Below are 22,089 nucleotides of genomic sequence, written 5' to 3'. Positions count from 1 at the left end.
TCATGTTTCACAGCAAACCAGACATTGCCGAGTTGGTGCCAGGTAGTATTTACCATGCGAAAGCTGAGGTGAACGGTATTTTCTGGTAGTATTTACCACCTGAAGGAAGCTCGCATCTGCCATCTTTCCGATGAACGCAGCAACAGAAGAACCCATACTGCTGTAGCTGTCCACAGCATTTGACAGGACAGTTGTGGAAACCTACTAAAACAGTGTGCTTCCAATAAAATGGCCGCCTGGCCTCCAGCTCTGGGCATAAACACACATGCCAACGGTGGTGGTTATGGCTGCCATCCTACGGCACCAAGCTAAGGCTGGAAAAAGCCGAGCTCGAGTCTCGCTTTAACAGACATTCTTAAACTGTCCAATAAACAAGAGCGCATCAATCAAAGCATCCGGAGCTCATGTTTCTGCGGGCAGAGTATTAAAAACTGAAACTCAATAACCGAGCAGACGCCGAGGTCAAATCAATCAAACCGGGAACACACATGAACGCCGACCTCCTTTCCGTTTATAAAACTGCGGCTTCTTTTTTCCTTTTGAGCGAACACTAAAAACAGATTCCCGGAGCTAATTTCAGACTCGGTACGGTCCGCCCAGTGCAGGGCCCCGGGTGGGTGATCTCAGCGCCGGCATTGTGTGCAGCGGGACCAGACGAGGCCGGATCACTCACCACATACTCGAAGACCAGAGTCAGGGTTTCCTTGGTGTGGATGATGTCATGGAGCAGCACGATGTTGGCGTGTTTCAGGCCTTTCAGGAGAGACGCTGCAGAGAGACAGGGACAGAGAAGAGAGACAGAGAGTTGGGATGATCTATGCCGGTGGTTCTCAACGTGGGGGTGCGGGGACCACCAGGGCTCCTTGATGGGGTTCCGGGGGAGTCCCCAGCAAATTGATGAATTGTTAAACTTCAGCATTATTTCATTTACAAGACAATTAGTAGAATGTAGAAGAATGACTGTTTTGACTGTTTGGCCATTTCCATCCCTTACAGAAAACCACATGAATTTCACATGTGGAAAATCCTATGTGGAACACCATGACTTGCACATGGGAAATGTGTGGTTCTGGAACATTTTCAGGTGCTCCACATGTGATAACATGTGTACACGTGTGGAAAAACATGTTATCACATGGGAAATTCATGTGGTTTTTCTGTAAGGGATGGCCAAAAAATCCCCTAAGAATTCTATTCTTGTCAGGGTGGAAAAGCCTCTGAACAGTATTTAGACCATCATCGGATACTGAATTTTATATCTATAATAAAACATTCATGCATACTTGTGTGGAATTTGATCAACATCTCATTAGAATCAATTTGGGTTAAGGGCTTCCCATAGACCAGTGGTTCTCAACGTGGGGTCCAGGGACCTCCAGGGGTCCTTGAGGAGGTTCCAGGGGGTCCCCAGCAAATTGATGACTTGTTAAACTTCAGCATTATTTCATTTACAAGAAGTTAACACAATTACAGAATGTAGAAGAATGACTGTTTTGATCATAGTTTCACTGTTATCTCTCTACCTACAATACAGATAGTCATGGAATTCTGGACAAAATCATATCTAATGATATAAATATTCACAGATTCGGGTCTAAGAGACAAAATCTCATCAAATGGGAGTCTGTGGCCCAAATGTGGACTAAATCAGAGCTCCTTGATAAGGAAAAAGCTTGAGAATCGCTGATCTATGCCATCATTAGCGGCATCATTATAATGCAACACGGGCCCTTCTTGCAAGCTCCGCTGAATACGGGGGGGGATCTGGGCAAAGATTAATACAGAGAGGGATAACAGAGAGGGTGGATTTACCGGTGTGAATTCTCACGTTAATTTGTCAACAACTTTTTTTGTGATTAAAACAGCAACCGGTGAAGAAGGGAGAGAGAGGAGTTTTAGATGGCGCCTCGGGGGGGGGGGGGAGAGAAGCTTCTGTGTACTGTCTCCACTGAGGGGGGCTGAGTGTGAACGCTGCAATTAGCGGTAATAGCCGGTTGCTCTAAAAAAAAAACCGCCGTGCTGCGAGGAGAAAAGTCGAAAGAATTCACAGATAAAAGTTCGGGTTTCACAGATCTGATCAGACGTTGGCAGTAACACAACTGAAGCCCTTTTTCTCCAGCAATTACGGGAGAGACAAGAAAAAAAAAAAACTGCCGGCAAACAAACAGTCGACAGAAATCGCTTCCGGTTACGGCTACGGTTTCATTAGGGGCGAGAAGCGGCATAATAAGCACCGTTTTTTTTTTGTTTTTTTGTTTTTTATTATGGAGGAGGCCTAAATGGGATTTTCAGACTGTTGCCAATGTGATTAACTTTAGCTGAAGCTGAAGTTCTTTCCAAGGGCAAGGAGAGCTGTGACGGACAGATCTGCCCCGAGAGCCCCGGGGCGAACGACTGGGCGGGGGCCCTTCATGAATACATTCATCCTGCGTGAATACCTAAAGGACGTTAAGGGTGGGGGGGGGGGGGACACACACACACACACACACACAGATATCAGCAGATCAAAGGCGTAAGCAGTAGGTTAGCGTCGTAGTACCTCAAAAGATACTGTCACCCAATTTAAAGATCCGTGTTCTGCCTTACCCCCCCTCCCATCCCATCCCATCCCATCCCATCCTCCAACTGATGGGCCTGAGTGACTGCATTTTTAAATCAGCTTGCACACACACACACACACACACATACACACACCTGGGTCTCCTCTGCATTGCTTTCTCTAGTGCCGGTCTGTCATTCCGTCCACGTATCGAGGCTGGGAGCTTCCTGCCCAGTAATTGCTGAATTAGTTCAATTTCAAAGTGCCTTTCTGATCCGCTCACAGGGAGAGTTGTGTGTGTGTGTGTGTGTGTATAGGGGGGGGGAGTGCCGGCTGGCCCTCACTTCATCAGCCCTGGATCATACAGATCAAACAGACAGAATCATTTTTTCTCATCTAAATTAAAATGCCAGTTGTTGCCCGTGGAGGTGAGCGTGTCTCTCCTCTTCTCACATCCTCTGACTCGGCTTCAGTTAGCCAGAAGACCAAAGACCCTCGCAGACCTTGAAACGCTTTATACTGGGAGGAGACGCCGAGTCAGCGCACGCTATGTACTGGAGGTACACACGGGGAACTAGGTGACCGTGGAATGCCTATGAGATGTATGAGCACAGAGCAAAAGTTCAATATTTGCCTTATGGAGTTATGGATCACAGAAACACCACGGCTTTTGATCTTTAACTAAGAAGCACTAGACCAAAGTTGCAAGTGACAAATTACATTAACTCCTCTTACTGTAACTGAAAAGCTTTGTTGTCTAATTTGCATATATTTATTTATTTTTAGCCTTTTTTCTACCCTACTTGTATATTTATGAGAATTCTAGTGGTTCTCCATAAGCATTACATGTGAAACTGGACATGTTAAACTGCAGCATCAAACCTGTTCAAGCATATGGAGGAAACGTTAACTAACTGTAACATTAAATGTTCAAACTGAACCATGAAAGTAGCTAGTTAACATCCATCCAGCTCCACTATTATTGGTTTGTGTTTGCCTGGTTGTTTAGCTAGCTAGCCTTGCTAGCTAGTTTGCTAGCTAGTAGCAAAAGAAAGATCAGTGTAATAATAATGGGGATGGGCATTTTCAATGTTTTATCAAAGACTGGATAATAACATACATTTCAGAATCTCATTTTTAGAGTGCTCAACATACTCTATAATATGTACTATAAAATATGTACAATGTCAAAAGTGTATTTTGTGGAGAGAAAACAGGAAGTTGATAAGGCAGTTTTAGGTTCTCTATTCATAGTATTCTGTTACGGCCATCTTGGTAGGAAAATATCAGGTGATTATAATAAAGTAACAGGTGATTGTAATCAAATGCCAGCCACAGCTAATGAGCTGTGTATGGTAAAGCACCATATAGGTAGGAGATGCATGTGACATCATGGGAATACTATGAATAGCACAGCCATAAACTGCCTAAGGGCCCAATCACACAGTGTCTCTCACTCATCTCGCTGCTTTTGTGTTGTGAGTGCCTCGCGTTTTTGAAAGAGTGCCTTGAATACCCCAAGATGACAAAAGTCCAACTCAGAGTGGAAAGGTGGCCTACGTCACTGTCGTCTTTCCTCTACTGTCCAGATGGATCAGTGGAGAGGCAGGACCTCGGCAATATACATTAAACATGGAGGATGACCTGGAGCACAGACCAGAGTTCCCACTACCTGAACAGAAAGCAGCAGGCCTGGAGGCAAATTGTGTTGCATTCAAAAAATCTCTGGCAACTTTTTATCAGATTTTTTTTTGTTGTTTATAAAACCTGCATAATTTAGCTAAATTATGTTAACCTTACTCCAGCTAGCACTATAAACAACAGGTGGTTGTGTGGCTGACAGCTGATCATCAGCTGATTCCGTGGTTGCTTAGCAACAACAACACTAAAAACACAGCAGGCCGCTCTGCTTAGTAGGCTTCAGCAAAAAACGGCAGTGCCTCGTGTTGTTCAGGCCTCAAAAGGCGTCCTAACACTGTTGAGTCATAATTTACCATCACATAGAATCTAGCCACAATGACAATACTGTAATAATACTAATGCTTTGTCATTTGCTTTTATGGCTTGACAATGAAACGCATTGTGATGCCGGTCGCTTGAACGTAGCACTGTCCTCCATCTTTAAAGGAATAGTTATTGGAATAGAATTGTTCGAAAACAGAGTGCAGGAGGGAAAGTGAGTTTTGAGAGCCAGAAATCTCAGCACCTTTCCAAGTAATTGACTATTTGCAAACTAATGATTGACATAGCGATCCACCGATCCGTGCTTAGCATCCGTCTACTTCCTTCGACATGATGCTCCAACAGTTCCGACAGAGCCTGCGACACCGCACTGACAGTTTGGCTCAGAAGTACAAAAGTACGACTTTTGTTGCAGCGGTTTGACATCATGCGGTAAAACTGTGTTTCTGGAGAACAACTGAGTCGGATAGTAAAGGGCAGTTTATAGTACAGCGATTTATGACTGTCACCACCGCCGATGATCATATTCTATCGTTGTTTGCAATGACATGTTGTTTATACTTCCAGCGACAGGCGATCTGTCATCGCTGCGATGGTCGTTGCGCCCGTCGCTGAGACTTAAATTGGATTGAACTTTGCCCCCATCGCTGGCTCAGTTGTCATGGCAACATTATGGAACTCTCTTATCCTAACGTCAATTAATTCTCTGAGCTCAAATTAAACGGTAATCAATTCAATTCGTTAAATTTTCAATTAGTGCAATTAAGAAAATATATTTCGCTACATGGCGTTATTAAAAGCAGACTGCAGCGGCTGGGTGGAGGCGGTGGAGTCTGGAGGCACAATAAACTTCACAACCTGGGAATATTTGCATTACTTTGAACTGATGGAAGAAAAGGGTCAGAACATTATTGTTACCTGTTATATCTGAGAACTGAAAGCACCTGCCAATGTTGTGAGCGTTATCCGCTGTTTATTTTTTTTTAGACCAGACATGATTAATCAAGGCTGCCTCTGTGATCATACTAGTTTACCATAAAGACGATCAGACCCCGAATAAATGAAAGCTGCTTGTTAAGTAGATAACAGCAGTGTACTCAGTGATGATTTCGGTAACACTTTAGATTAGGGAACACATATTAACTATTAACAAGTTGCTTATTAACGTGCATATTAGTAGTGTATTGGTTTATTATTAGTCATTACAAACCACTTATTAGCACCTTATTCTGTACTATTGTATTCTACAAGTATACCCCATAACCTATGAGTTTTCCCTCAACAGCCTCCTAATTAGTGCTTGTAGCAGTCAGCGAGGATGAATTGGGCTTTAAGTATTCTTTGCTCATGGGGCATATAAGGTGCTAGTATCACATATTATTGAGGGTAATTATTAAACTATTGAGGGAAAACCCATAGTTAATAGTTAATATGTGTTCCCTAATCTAACGTGTTACCATGATTTCTATAGCCTGCTAGTGAGAACATCACCAGTAGACATAAAAGTTGTGAAGTTTTTAAGCGGGTAACTTGAAAGCACTCGACTGAGTTACTTTTAATAAAGTAACTAGTTGCTATTTAGAACTAGAGTAACAAAGTAAAGTAACTAGATGAGAGCAAATGACTGAACCTCTGTGATGTGTTCTATAATCGCTCTAGTGTTTATACTTTTTATGAGCAACAGCATCCAAAATCAAAGTTGAGCAATGATGGAATGTTGGAGACTTTGTAGCAATGTCCATCGGGCGAGCCATAGCAACAGTAACTAAGGAGGGTGGGAGTTAATAGAAATGTTGCAAACGGTCAGTTGTTGAGTCATTGGAATTGACCAGCAAAGTAGATTTTCACACCAGTAAATCAACTCCTACTTCAGTCATATTTCAGCAAAGTAACAGCACTTGAAGCCCTTACCTTCCCTTATGGCTGTGAAGGGAGTTCCCTCCTCTTCCTGCAGGCGGATCACCTTCAGAGCCACCAGCTTCCCATTCACCCTGGCGGCAAACGCAGAGAAAAACAAAGCGCAACATGATCTGGAGGCTTCATGACATGAAAAACAGAATCAATTAAAAGCGGTGAAGATGGAGCAAGGCGGCGGCGGCGGCGATCTTTCAGTCAATGAAATGCAATTTAGCGGCAGCGGAGTGAGACTTGGTACAAGGCCAGAGGATTACAGCCCAATGAAGCTCACCAATCAATTCTATTGTAGTGAGGCGAAACACAAAATAACTTCATTACCGAGAAGACCAGAGACTGTATATTTTTATGCATTTGCGGCGTGTGAACTTTCACTTTGGAGATTTTAATTAGCAAAACCTGGGAAAGTGGCTGTAAAGCACAAACACACTGGAACATAACTTCGCTAAACCATTAAACAAATCCATTCCATAGTAATTTAATAAAGCAAAATTACATTTCATGCTTGGGATGTGCAGCTCTTCTATTTAAGAGATATGAGAAAAAAAAAAAAATTGACATTAAAGTGCACCCTGTAACTGTTAGTACGATTCCATTCCAACCTATATCAATCAGTTACAGCGGCGCTTTATAATTAAAAGCAATATTCCATGCATTTATGAGTGGGCTTTATGAACTGTAAAGACGATTTTACATGCGTGCACAACTCACTTGCTTTTGCCTTTGTAAACTGTGGCATATGAACCTTCTCCCAGCTTCTCCAGCTTCTCATAGGAGTCGGCCTTGCCAAACTTGGGGCTTGTCGGCTGCGGGGGAAAAAGAAAAAGAGAGAGAGAGATATGAATGAAAAGTCTCCAGATGATTTCGCAGAAGACATAAGAAAGGGCTATGAGAGAGATTAATATCCGGATACTCCCCGCAGAATCATCTGGGAGGTGTAATGTCAGGGAATTTCGGAATGACTATTGCAATCGGACACTTTTCCACGTCTCTACGGTTCACGGAGAATGACTGGGTAATAGCTGTTAGGTGACTCAGCATTCTTTAAAAGGAGGAAATGAGGCCCCGGTGCTGGATGGGTGGATCCTCTACTTGGTATCACATTTCATCAGGAGGGATCAGGACTGAAGGGACAAAAAAACAAAAACATGATGGATCATATGTGACGGGGCCAGTAAGAGGAGAGCTGGAGGAAGAACTTTGACTGGATGTGTAATGCGCTTCAGGCTCGGACGCCTTTCATTATCCGGCCCGAACACTGTTACTTTAAACCCCGGCTCATCAATGATTTAATGCAAACCGCTAAACACAACAGGAGAGAGAGACTGGGGAGAGACCGGGGCGCTTGGGTTGGGCCTTCCTTCATCCAAATGGGTACTGTAGATTTTCTATTAGGGCTGGGCGATATGGAAGAAATTATATATATCATGATAAAAGGGACATAAAAGGGATCAAAGGGACATTTTTCGATATCAATATTTATTGCGATATCACATTGAATTGTATGGTAATATCTATGGATGGGACGATATGTTTATCTCAAGATACGATTCGATACGCGATACAGGAGTTCATGATTCAATACAGCCGCGATACGATGTAATAAATAAAAGTTCAATTACAAGTATGACTGTGCAGAATTCTGTTTATTTCTGAGCCACGTAATCTTTCTAGCGATGGCATTGGCTGCTAGAATGTAAACAACAATCTAAAAATGTCGTTACAAAGAGTAAATAATATAATTTGGATGGAGAGCTTGTGAAATTGTGATGGTCAAGCGTCTCATTTGTGATTACTACAGCTAGGGCTGGGCGATAATTCAATGTTATCGTTTTTCAGTGGAATCATATCGTGATGATATGAAGATATTTTGATATCGTGACACACATTTCTGCTGTCTAAATTGATGATGACAAGCAAATTTTACTTAAAAACTAAAATGAGGTATGGTAGGAATATTATTTGAAAATTTCAGTTTTGTTTGACATCACACCTAACATTACCATTCGGTTCAATGAGATGAACATTCATTTGATTATTTAACGTGATTTTGCATACATGAACCATACCATGATATATATTGATATCAAGAAAAATCCTTATGATTATCATGATATTGATTTCAACCATATCGCCCAGCCCTAGGTTGAAGGATTATTTCTCTGGTTCTGGGCCTGTCTGGATTATCCCTCCAGCAGCCTCAGGGCGAGCATGTTCCAACACAACACCATTCATCCCTATACATGGTGCATCTGCTCCGTCAGATAACCCATGTAGTCAAATGTCCGCCCCATCAGACAGGTTAGGCAAGCATGTGTAGCATATTAACATCAATAAATCATTACTGCATTAATTGGTCAGACGACTGGCAGCCTCTACTGACCCCTACACTGCATTTTACATTATGTTCCACCAAGTGGGGGGACAATATTCGATACCACAGAAAATATTGCGATAGTCACAAAATATTGCGATAGTCACAAAATATCGCGATATTCAATATTATCGAATATCAACCCAAGCCTGCTTCATATTTGGAACTATTTCAGGAATATGACATGCTTGTAGATGTTCTATGCATTTATGTACATGCAGTTTAATATGGTTTATAAAAAAAAACCAACAAGCATTAGACGCATTACATTATAGGGCTGGGCGATAATTCAATATTATCGTTTATCGTCTTTCAGTGGAATCATATTGTGATGATATGAAGATATTTTGATATCGTGACACATTTCTGCTGTCTAAATTGATGATGACAAGCAAATTTTACTTAAAAACTCTGATAAAATGAGGTATGGTAGGAATATTATTTGAATATTTCTGTTTTCTTTGACATCACACCTAACATTACCATTCGGTTCAATGAGATGAACATTAATTTGATTATTTAATGTGATTTTGCATACATTAACCATATTGTGATATATATTGATAGAGAAAAATCCTTATGATTATTGTGATATTGATTTCAACCATATCGCCCTATTACATTATGTACTAATTAAAGTGAAAATAGAGAAAGAGTTCAAAGGTAGTTTTTCTGTTGTTTCCAAGACAGAACCATGAAATTACGTAGTAGTCATGTAGAAAATCTGAAATTAGAGGAAGGAATTCAACAAATAACTACAGTATATTACATAATTAATGTAATGCAATCAATAATGAATAATGACTTGGGTTACCAAACTGACCTCTTATTTTTCCCCAATAAATAATAAATAGTTTGTAATTTTGCAGTATACAGTATCTTATCGACTCCACCAGACTGTTTACATTTTCTATACAACTACTAGATCATTTCATGCTTCTTTCCAGGAAACTTCCCCAGAAACGGTGCCAAAAAAGCCCAGCCCGTCGGTGCCCAGCCCTGGGGAAATGTGGTGTTAATTTGGAGAAACGCCACCACCGACAACACCGCTGGCATGAGACAGAGACCACCACTCGTCTCCACCGTGGTCTCATTTGTGTACTGTAATTACACCGAGGTATCGCAATTAATTTGACAATGATATATCGGTGCTTAAAATGCGCACGTACAATAATATGCCCTTAAATTACTAATTTATCTGCAAGCAAACCCCAGCCCCCAGCCGGTAATGGAGGCATGCTCTTAGGGAAGGCTCCAGACAATCCCCAAGGAATGACTTTGCTCTGCTATCACCGCTGTCTGCCACTGGCTACACACACACACACACACACACACACAGAGAACGTCTAAACAACAGACTGGTCTTTGTTATCTACATCTGTGCTAGTTTCTCTAGTTTATCTTCCCTCTAGTATTATCTTGTCATCCTCTGCGGCACTAATAAGCATTTCTGAGGGCTTCTCTAAACATGTGAATTCCTCCTGGGACCGAGCAGGAAGTGAAACTGCATCTGTGAGACTCGAGCCCCGTTCGCACATCAGAACCCGTCAAGACCGCCGTGTTCCGCTTTTTCCGGCAGTGCTAGGGGTTTTTACTCCATTCGCTACTGTCTGGGCAGAAAAGCGTTCGACATGGCGGGCCCGGATAGGTGAGGCGAGGCAGGATGTTGCGTTTAGGGTACGTTCATTCTCAGATAGGTAGAAAAAAAAAAGGCCCATAAATCAAGCACTGAAGTGGTAACAGGGTTTAATTAATTGCTGTTTTAGCAGCCATGCATTGATAGTAATAATATGAGGAAGAAGAGGAAGGCTGCTACTGATATTTTTGGATGGAAGCTGCCAATAGCAGACACCTAGACAGGAACATGCGTGGAAATTTGTTGTGTTACTACTCGGCTTTGTCCGATATGTATTTATGAAGACCAATCCTGACAACAATACTAATATGGCAATATAATATGGCAATAGCTGGTAGTTTGTGCTGATATTCAATTCGATATCTTTAAATTGGACAATTTTCATCAAAAAATTCCCCAAAATAAAAGTATTCAGTGTTACCCAAGAATTTAATTCTTGTCAGTGAGACACTAAAACTCAGAAAAAAGAAGAGGAGAAATAAGAATTCTAAAAACATTCATATTCATATATATATTTGTGTGGAAGTCTGCCCATACACAACCAGTGCAGTATTGATCAATTCTACAATAAATATATAATCAATCTGTGTCATATCCATCATATTAGAGGTGGACCACACTGACTGGATCAGATGTGATTTTTAATAAAAGGACTATATCGGACCTATATCAGCCTAACCTCGACAATAATAGTAAGATAGTGTTTAACTTTTAGCCACTAAAATAAATAAAAACCCAGCATATCCAGAGCAGCAGATTACAGCAGCATTGGTCATCCAGGCCACAAGGGGCACTGTCACATATCCTCCTGAGATTAATCAGCATATTGTGGAAGATAGTCTCCTCCTTGTGACCTCTCAGAGAAACTCCTGTTGCTGTAATCACCCCTCATCTCCCTCAGAGTGATGCTGAGATTGGACTACAATGCATTTCATCTTTAAATAGCCCGCTGCTCTTCTCATGCATTTTTCATCCGAGAATAAGAAATCAAGTGGTTTCTATCTTCAGCGTTGTGTGCCAAGCCTTTCTGCTCCAATCTACTCTCCACCCCCAGCCTCTTTACGTGCTGTAGTGTAGTGGTTGGTGAATACTTTAAAGGATAAATTCAGCGATTGTGGACCTATATATAATTTGTCTCTTATATACCTGTAGTACTCCACAGAGAATATTGGCTCCATAGTCAGCTGTCAGTTGAAACAGTGAGCTCTGTTGCCTCTTGCTGCTAACAATGAGTCCAAATGGGGTTTGTCAAAATATCTCTAAAAAAGCCAGTCTGTGAAAACAATATGGCGACCAACCAACGTATTTCTGTCCACAGCCTGAAAAGCAGCAGCACCATTTCCACACAGTGGATCGTCTTCTACCAAACTCTACTGTTCACAATCTGACCTGACCGTCCAAAATAGATCATTCCGCCAGTAACGCACTTTCACCCCACAGCAGTCTGTGCTGCAGCAGAGAAAATAGTTCTGTGATTTCCTGATTAGTGAAAGTGTGCGTAATGGCGGAATTGTGTCATGTTTACTTTCAACTCTCCTGTGGAGCCTACAAACAGCTTTTTTAGAGATATTTTGATAAAAACCCCATTTGGACTCATTGTTAGCAGCAAGAGGCAACAGAGCTCACTGTTTCAACTGACAGCTGACTCTGGAGCCAATATTCTCTGTGGGTCCAAGTACTACAGGTATGTAAGAGACAGATTATATATATGTCCAAAATCGCCAAACTTATCCTTTAAAGCAATATTCCATTTAGTTTTAACATGGGGGTTATTCAGCACTTGACCACCAGAATATAAACTAATCACCAAGATCAGATGCAGCTGGACGAGTTTGTAGTGTTTGGATTTTTACTTCCCATTCATTTGAATGAGGCCACGAAAATAGCCTGAAAACAGATTCAACAACAGATCCTGCTTTTAAGACAATAAAGCATCCTGGGTCCATCCTCATTTTGCATTTTAAATCTTGGTTTACATTAAAATTTGTATTTAAAAATGAAAGTAGATCCGGTCTCCCAAACAGGAACTATCTCTCCTAAATGGTATCCCTCTGCTATGTGGTCTTCTATCAATAAAAATGCTATTTGGTGAAATTATGTTCTAAAACGTTGGACCCACAGTCAGTTGAAAATCACAGCAGCAGGATCTGTTGTTGAATCTGTTCACCAACGTGTTCAATGAAAGTTTTCAGGCTATTTTTGTGGCCTCATTGAAATGGATTTCATCAACAGAAAATCCAAGGAAAAAGACGTCACAGTACTGGACACACTATTTGATTGACAGCTGATCTCTGGGAAGAGCAGTGCAGAAACACCAGAACACTGAGCGCTGAGCACCAAAAATGGAGACTAAATAATAAAAAAACAGGCACTTAAAACAGAAGATTACCATTTTAAATTGCCAAATTTTGGAACGTTATTTGGCATGAAACTCTCACCAACACCACACAGAACGGCATGTATTGGGGTTAGCAGATGGCTGTTCACCCTCACATACAGACAGGAATTACATGCACAAACATTAATATGTGCAACACACACATACAAACAGAGTGAGCTCTGGCTTCTGTCAACCTCCGACTGTAGCGTGCGCACACTGCAGCCAACAGATGAATCAGCACTGAAGGGTAGAGGCCATTCTCAGGCTCAACTAGGATTTCCACTAATGTAAGAGGACAACTGTTTGACATTTAGCTTCAAGGTAATGCTTTGAATGATGCTGCGTTTACGTCACGCCGGAATAACCGTCGGAACGGCTCGGCGGTTGAAAGCAACCGCTCGGAAGCGGTCGAGTGTCCAAACTCGTTGAAGCCGTCAAGACGCCATGATTGAAGGTTTCTGTAGACTTTGGCTGCTCCTGATAATCATTTTCAGCTGGTTCGCACATAACACACATGTGAGTGATACATCTGAGTTCATGTTCTACAGCAAAGCAAACATTGCAATGTCAACCACAAGCCACAAAAAAAAAAAATCCAGCAAGTAGTCGTGTCCTGGCGTGGCGTTCCGAGTTGTGATCTCAAAATAGCTTATGAGATGAAAGTCTTTCCTTCAGTTGGTTTGATTTGAAATGACTGTATCATTCCCTACATTTGACTACAGCTATTTTCTTGTCGGCGACGTTAGAATTCAGGACCTTGAGGAAATCAAGAGTCCATCACCAAACCCTGAATTCCCAAGTAGCATTTACCATGTGAAAGCTGAGGAGAACAGTTTTTTTTAGTAGTATTTACCATGTGAAATCTTAGGTGAACAGTATTTTCCAGTAGTATTTACCATCTGGAAGCTGAGGTGAACAGTATTTAGTAGGAAGCTCGTATCTCCCATCTCTCCCATGACATGAATGCAGCATACGAGTATAGTGACCTTATTATTCCACAGGTCTGGTGAATCCCTCTTTTTGTCCTCGCCTTTTAATGTCACAGCTGATTAAGGCCTATTCACTCCAGATTGATGAATTCACTGACCAATCTCTATCGAGAACTGGCTGATCAAGCTAGGCTGGGGCGATATCCAAACTTTTATATTGCGATACTGTCCCGCCAAAATATCGCGATATTACGATATTATCACGAGGGGGGGTTATTTCGCCTATTTCCAGAAAAACAGGCTGATTGTGGAAAAGGGAACCCACTAACTATTTTTCACTTCAAGTATGATTATTTTTGTTTTTTACTATGCTACCACTAGTAGATTATAGGTTTATAAGTTTAAATCCTTGTACAATTGGGATCCAAGCAACACATTGTGCCATGGCCAGGAGTAGGGTGGGCGATATGGTTGAAATCAATATCATGATAATCATAAGGATTTTTCTCGATATCAATTTATATCACAATATGGTTCATGTATGCAAAATCACGTTAAATAATCAAATGAATGTTCATCTCATTGAACCGAATGGTGATGTTAGGTGTGATGTCAAACAAAACAGAAATATTCAAATAATATTCCTACCATACCTCATTTTATGAGAGTTTTTAAGTAAAATTTGCTTGTCATCATCAATTTAGACAGCAGAAATGTGTGTCACGATATCAAAATATCTTCATATCATCACAATATGATTCCACTGAAAGACGATAAACAATAATATTGAATTATTGCCCAGCCCTAGCCAGGAGGAGTTTTTTTTGTTTGTGTGTGTGTGTGGGGGGGATATTCGATATTGCGGGAAATATCGTGATATTCACGAAATATCGCCGAAATATCGCGATATTCGATAATGTCTGAATATCGGCCAAAACCTAGACGGAGCGGCAGAGCGATAGGGAAACTGAAACAGTAGAACAGTGGTCCTGTAGACCCAGCCGCTGCTACATCCTTTCAATCTAAGTGGTTCTCTATTAAATGTTTATGAGAGAGTTGGGGGGAAGGGGAGTGTGGCCGCCTGAGAAATAGGACCGTGAAAGAGCCAATTTACAGGTTTCCTTAATCATGGCTCAAACAATTCATTTACATCTCACAGTGACGCTGGCAGGCAATCAGTCAAGCCCCATATCACGGTTATTAAATCTTATTTGTGTGCACAGTAATTAGACGTTTTACATTCGGAGCTAAATTAAAAAAAAAACAGCAAACATACGTATAAAACCTGAAAGTATCTCATTTGCATGATTAAGAAAATCATGTTTGTAAACAAGCTTCAATTAACCATGAGAAAAATACATCCTGATTAATTAGTTTCAGATTAAGAAACAGAAAACGGCTTAGTTGCTGAAACAAAAACACCTGAAAAATACAAATTACTTACAGCCATTCACATTAAAGTCAATCAAGTGCATGCTAGGGTCCTGATATGGGTTTTGAAGGCAGATACAGATTTATTTACTTTTTGTGGATTGAATCTGTCATAGCTGATATTTTGTGCCGATATTCATTAGCTTTAATTTAACAATTTGCATTCCAAGTATTCAGTTTTTCCCCCAGAATTGTATTCTTGTCAGCCTCTGAAACAGCATTTAGACCATCATGGGACACTAAAACTCTCCACTGAAACCGAAATAACACTACTACTACTGACACTAGTACAAATACTACTAATGCTAATGCTACTATTACTGCTGCTGCTACTATTACTGCTACTGCTACTACTACTACTATTGCTACTACTACTACTGCTACTACTAAAACATATAATTTCCTACCTGTATATAATCTGATCGGAATGTCTCATTAGAATCAGCTGATACTGACACTAGTACAAATACTACTAATGCTAATGCTACTACTACTACTACTACTACTACTACTACTACTACTACTACTACTACTACTACTAAAACATATAATTTCATAGGCTACTTGTATATAATCTGATCAGAATGTCTCATTCGAATTAGTTCAGGTTAAGGTCTTCCCATAGACAACCAGTGTAGTATTGATCAATTCTACAATGAATATATAATCAATCAAACTGCATCATATCAGAGGTGGAACACACTGGCTGGACCAGATCCCATTTTTAATAAAAGGACAATATCAGCCCCCATATTTTGGCAAACTGATGTATCGGCCTAACCCTAATGCACACACACACACACACACACACACACAAACACGATCAAAAGCATCCACTTACAGAACTAGGGCTGGAGTGCCTGCGCAGTTTGGGCGACTCCTTGCCGGCGGACGAGCTCTTGGCGTTGATGCAGGCATTGTTCTCGGAGTGGACCCTCTTCACCTGGCTGGTGGGCTTCTCGAACGGGTCGAAGCCGCTCTGCGTGCGCTGAACCCTCACCTTCTTGTCCTCAGGGATGGTGTCCAGGGGCTTGATGACCGAGTCCGTTCCCTGGCAGCTGCGTGTGGACATCTTTGTGACACATATCTGTCAAACAGCGAGAGAGAGAGAGAGAGAGAGAGAGAGGAAGAGGAAGAGGAAGAGGGAGGGAGAAGATAAAAGTGAGCACACAAAAAAAAAAGAGAAGCGAAAAAAAAAAAATCCATCTGCGATTACCGCTGTTCAGCCAAAAATTGACTCGGCCCCCCTCTTCCAGATCCTAGCGGCTTTTCATCTCTCTGTCAGCCTGGGTCTCTTCCCTCCCCGTAGAGTCCTGCTGCTACCTCTCTCCGCTAGGATGAGAGCCTTTTTATCTCCATCTCTCTTCTCTCTGATCAAAAACAAGCTCCAGCCTCCGTGCTGCCGGGCTGCCGCCGATGTTGCCATACCGCGAACGTTCACGCAATCGCGCTTTTATCTCTCCGCGTCCGCGCAATCGTATATAGCCGCGGAATCCCCCCCCCCTTTCTAGCACAATCGCTCCTGGTCTATCTTTGCAAAACACACAGCGCCTTACCAGCCGGTGCTCCATCGGAGTGTGTACATCGGGCACAAAAGACGCAGGCGGCATGACATGTTTTGCCACGGCTCTCTCTTCAGATTAAATATTTAGGCCCGGGCTCCCCTGCAGAAGGAACTTCTAATTACTCTAATACACAAGGAGGAGTCGTCTTGCAGCTCCCTGGCAGGTTCTTTACACGGGCCAGGTTTCATTGTACACACTGGAACATTTCCCACACTGCATCATTTCCCTTTTTCTTTGGTGCTAAAAATGGTAAAACGTCTCTTAAACCAGTGGTTCTCAACGTGGGGTCCGGGGACCACCAGCGGTCCTTGAGGGGGTTCCAGGGCGTCCCCAGAAAATTGATGAATTGTTAAACATCACCATTATTTCATTTACAAGAAGTTAACACAATTAGAGAATGTAGAAGAATGACTGTTTTGATCATAGTTTCTCTGTTATCTCTCTACCTACAATACAGATAGTCATGGGATTCTGGACAAAATCATATCTGACAATAAAAATATTCTCAGATTTGGGTCCGAGAGACAAAATCTCATCAAATGGGGGTCCTTAGGGTCCTTGATATGAAAAAGGTTGAGAATCACTGTCTTAAACAACGACCTAAGAAGCGGCAAATCAAACCATTTTGTGTCCTGCACAGCATTTGTTCTCATACTTCCATGTCATTAGTATGGGTCCAATTAGGATTAAACAATGACGAGCAAGAAGTAAGCGGGAAGAACTCCCAAGAGAAGTGAGAAAAAGGTTTAGAGAGACGAGCAGGTAAAATGGGCCAGGAACAAGATGAAAACACAAGAGAAACAGAGCGGGAGATGCGGGGAAAAAAGGGAAAAAAAAGAGAGAAGAAGAGTAGAAATGTGCATGTTAATGTGCCGGCGAGGCTGTCACAAACATGTGTCCCATGCATATCAAGTGTGTCCTCTGTGACAGCAGTTGTCATCTGGAACATTGGCGTACACGACTTCTGAAAACCAAGCAACACATAAACCAACACAAACAAACGCCGCCGTTTAGGACTTATCACACTACAAGGCATCAATACTTGATGAGAATGCCTAATAGGGAGGGAAGGCGGTTCGACGAGGCTTATATTCATAGGATTTAAACTCAGCGGCACTCCTTGCTGGGATCCTGAGAGACAACGGGACGCGGTACAATCTTCGGCGCGTTAAAAAAAGGTCACCGGAGTATTTCCAAAATAGACAGAAGCAGAAAGACTGATAGATTGGGGCTAGCGGAAGTCGGAATTAGGAATAGACTAAAAAAAGGATGGATTATTTGTCTTCAAATTCCTGCGCAGCGGTCTTGGCAGCGCAATCGAAAGTGAGATGAAAATGAACCAACGGCAGTGTAATCAAGCTTTAAGCCTGTAAGGGAAGCCTAAAAAAAAGAAGCGTGTACATGTCCTAAGTAGGTGTGTTCATAGGTAGCCTACTGATAGGTATCCTAAGTAGTTGTGGTTATATTGTACCAAGTGTGTAGGTATTGGTCCATCACCTCTGCCTCCTTAAAATAATCACATTTTCATACACTCTATTCCTCAAATACCCTCCCATCATGTTGACTTAGTCTGTGTGAGATGAGGGGAATTTCTACCCTTTGCAGACAAGCCAACAACATGGTTGTTAGCTATGTTGGGGGGGGGGGGGCTGACACCCAACTATTTCCAGACACTCAACTATTTCCAACTCTTTTCATACTACATACTCTTTTTGTCTGTGTTTGTTATAATTATTGGTATCCATATTACTTCAAGGAAAACAGTGAACACTTTACCACACTTGAGCGATAGTAGGCTCTATGGTAACACTTTGCACACTGTTGCGTGATAGTAGGCTCCATGCTAACACTTTAGCATACATTATGTTGAATGATAGTAGGTTCCATGCTAAAACTTTAGCATGCCTTGTTTAGCGTACACTGTTGAGTGATAGAAGGGTCCGTGTTAACATGTTGAGTGACAGTAGACTCCATGCTAACACTTTAGGATGCACTGTGTTGAGTGATAGAAGGCTCCATGCTAACACTTTAGGATGCACTGTGTTGAGTGATAGAAGGCTCCATGCTAACACTTTAGCACACTATTGCGTGATAGTAGGCTCCATGCTAACACTTAGCATACACTATGTTGAGTGATAGTAGGCTCCATGCTAATACTTTAGCATGCATGTTGAGTGATAGAAGGCTCCATCCTAACACTTTAGCACACTATTGCGTGATAGTGGGTTCCATGCTAACACTTTAGCACACTATTGAGTGATAGTAGGCTCCATGCTAACACTTTAGCATACATTATGTTGAATGATAGTAGGTTCCATGCTAAAACTTTAGCATGCCTTGTTTAGCGTACACTATGTTGAGAGATAGTAGGCTCCATGCTAACACTTTAGCATACACTACTGTCAAAGCATTAGTGTTATTTATTATGTATAGCTGGCTGTGTGCAGGGGGCTGGAAACTTGGTGAATAATGGACAATCCTCATAGCTAATGAGTTTTTCCTCTACCATCCCCAGCCTTTGCAGAATGGTATTCTGTTTTATGTGACTGATGAGGAATGTTAAGGAGCCTGCCAGGTGACATCAGAATTTTATTTTATTTTATTTTTTTTATGCGTGACCCCGATTGAGTAAAGCATGTTCACAAGCTGCAAAAACATGGGCACGATATAAGCGAAGCCTGGGCACGATTTAGGCAAAACAACAAACAAATTATTTTTCTGACGTCACCTGGCAGGTTCCCGAGAATCTTCAGGACTCCTCTCTGCTCCAGTTGATCCATACACTATTCCATACACCGTTCTATATGTAAATAAACGATCAGCTAGTACCTATATAAAATAATATAAAACAATAAAATTATAAACTTGATTATACTTACAATGATATATACTAAGAATTTCCAGCCCTAAAGATTTACATCAGGCTACAAAGTTGGGTTAACGCTATTCCCGCATATAAACATGCGAGCAGACTATACATACAGTATGTGAACTAGATATGTACATATGTGAAGGTAAATGTTATTTTTGCTTCACTTCAGCAGGGTGGATCCTTGTCGTCACATTAATTTGAACCATTGGCCGGCCTTCTAGTTGAAGGACCGTCTCTCTAATCACTGCACCGCCCCGCTGCCTGCTATACCGACACACACACATGCACCAATGCGCCCATGCTCACCTACACACACAAACAGTGATAAACTGCATTGTATACTTGTCTAGATTTGATTCTTTGCTGCTGCAGTGACCCAATTCCCCCGCGGGAATCGTTTAAGCTTCATCTTATCTTACCACAGTTGTCATGCAGTAATGCAATAGGTAGGTTATAATGCAGTGGGCCGGTCCGGGGTAATGCGACCATCTCCAGAGGAGTAGTTACTGATGACATTAGCCTGAATGATGACAAGAGCCACTGAGGCCATAAAAGACCAATCAGCCATAAAGCCTACTTATGTGCTCTGCTTACTCACTGCTATCAGCCATGTTAACCCGCCTGTATTCTCTGTAAACGCATTTCCATTTCCCCGAGACAATGCGGGGCTATCGGCTTGCCGGGGCCCTCATCACTCCGGGGGCTCAAGGCAACGATAGTGAGACGACACACCAAGAGGAGAGAGTGGAAAAAAACACCTCATCCTCCTGCCATCCACACTGTCTAGAGCGGGCGTGCTTTTGTGTCGCCGTTCTTGAATGGCAGATGAAGGAGGGGTGTGTGTGCGCGTGTGTGTGTTTGTGTGTGTGCTGCACTGAATAGGGCTTCCTTTGTAGGCGCCTCCTCTAACAGAGCAGCTTTTCATGTGACACCTCTGTCAACGTCTTGTGACATCTCAGGGATCTGAACTATGGATGGATGGATGAATAGACAGTAGGGATGGGACGATACGCTTATCTCACGATACGATGCAATACGCGATATGGGGTTCACGATTCCAAACAACCACAATACAGTGTAATAAATAAAAGTTCAATGACGACAAGAGAAACAAATCTCTAGCAATGGCACTGGCTTGCTGTAATGCAAACAACAATTTAAAAATGCCATTACAAAGAGCAAATAATATAACTTGGATGGAGAGCTTGTGAAATTGTGATGGCCAAGCTGTCTCATTTGTGATTACGAGAGCAGAATAAAATCGAGCTAATATCGCGACTCATGTTTCTGCCCCACAATATGTATTGTCACATTTTTGTATCGCGATATATTGAATTTCAATGTATCGTCCCATCCCTAATGGATGGACAGCATAGCAGAATATCACATACAGTATATTTCCAGCAATAAAATTACCTAGAGATATTACCTCTGATTCGTTCTCCAAGGAATGCGACACTGAGAGCTGCCACTAAATGACATTAGATGCCACTTTCAGCAAATAAAGTTATTAGGTTACATTAAATTATTGTCTACTGTGAAAGCACACGGCAACAACTAAAACCTCATTCGTACAGTCACTCAAGGTAAACAGGGAGCCGGGGTTCAGTGTCCTGTTGACACTGACCACTCGCTCTCTGCAAGTCACTCTGGATACGAGCACCAGCAGAATATAAAATCAAAATATATTTTTTCTTGCATGCTGTGGCTCTAGTCCGCCTTATTTGAAATCATTTTGAAAACCAGCCTCCAGATATTGCGGACGAGAGTCTAATTAGCACCATGGAGAAATAAAATATCCCAACAGCCAACTGATGCCCCAGATAGAGGCCCTTCATTAGAGCCGCACGCAGATAAACCACCACTGAAGACAACAGCGAAAATCTGCGGTAGCTCCATACGATATCTGTCATCTAGACACCATAGGAAGAACATAGAAAGTGATCTATATTGACCCGCTTCATAAGGTGCAAACAAGGTCTAATTCTGCTTTCATTAGACATGCCATTAGTTTGAAATGCTGGGTTTAAATGGGCCTATTATGAATATAATGACATTAATATGGCACATTTGAAAGGTTTGTCCAGGGTAACACATGACTTGAAGTGCATTATGATGCATTACAAGCAGATTATAACCCCAGTAAAAGCATAGATACTTTTCTTACAGTATAATCGGATAAACACCAGCAAATCACATTCAGTTTAATATCATGTCATTAAGTATACAGTTGCCCCATGACATACTCAACCCCCTAAAAATGTGCGGATTGTGTTTATTATATCATGCTCTGCTTATAATAACTGATGTGGTTGTATCTGCTTTATAATCAAGGATGTAGTGGAGGGTAGGGATGGGACAATATATTGAAATTCAATATATAGCAATATAAAAATGTGACAATGCGTAACGTTGGCCAGGAAAGATGAGGTCTTTATGGAAAATACACAAAAATGAAGGCTTGTCTGAGCGTATTATCGGTTTTTG

General features: G+C 41.7%; 1 protein-coding gene across 1 annotated transcript in view; it reads right to left on the bottom strand.

The window, feature by feature from the left end:
• LOC139651322 (cyclin-dependent kinase 14-like) overlaps positions 1-16,249 on the bottom strand; it is a gene marked incomplete at its 3' end in the record, with an annotated part of 35,319 nt that extends 19,070 nt beyond the window's left edge. Inside the window, exons 1-5 of the mRNA XM_071528198.1 lie at positions 16,007-16,249; positions 7,127-7,221; positions 6,413-6,492; positions 590-768; positions 54-166 (exon numbers count right to left, since the gene is read on the bottom strand). Of these exons, the coding sequence (XP_071384299.1) occupies positions 54-166; positions 590-768; positions 6,413-6,492; positions 7,127-7,221; positions 16,007-16,237 (698 nt within the window). The remainder of the gene's footprint in view (positions 1-53; positions 167-589; positions 769-6,412; positions 6,493-7,126; positions 7,222-16,006) is intronic.
• Positions 16,250-22,089: the final 5,840 nt, after the last annotated feature.

This window comes from Centroberyx affinis, unplaced genomic scaffold, assembly GCF_046629955.1.
Source record: "Centroberyx affinis isolate AG114_WGS23_722 - 3 ecotype Tasmania unplaced genomic scaffold, CSIRO-AGI_Caff_v1 ptg001634l_1, whole genome shotgun sequence".
NCBI classification, from domain to species: Eukaryota; Metazoa; Chordata; class Actinopteri; order Beryciformes; family Berycidae; genus Centroberyx; species Centroberyx affinis.
Note: the sequence above shows the minus strand (reverse complement) of the source record. Positions and strands in the feature narration are given on the sequence as shown.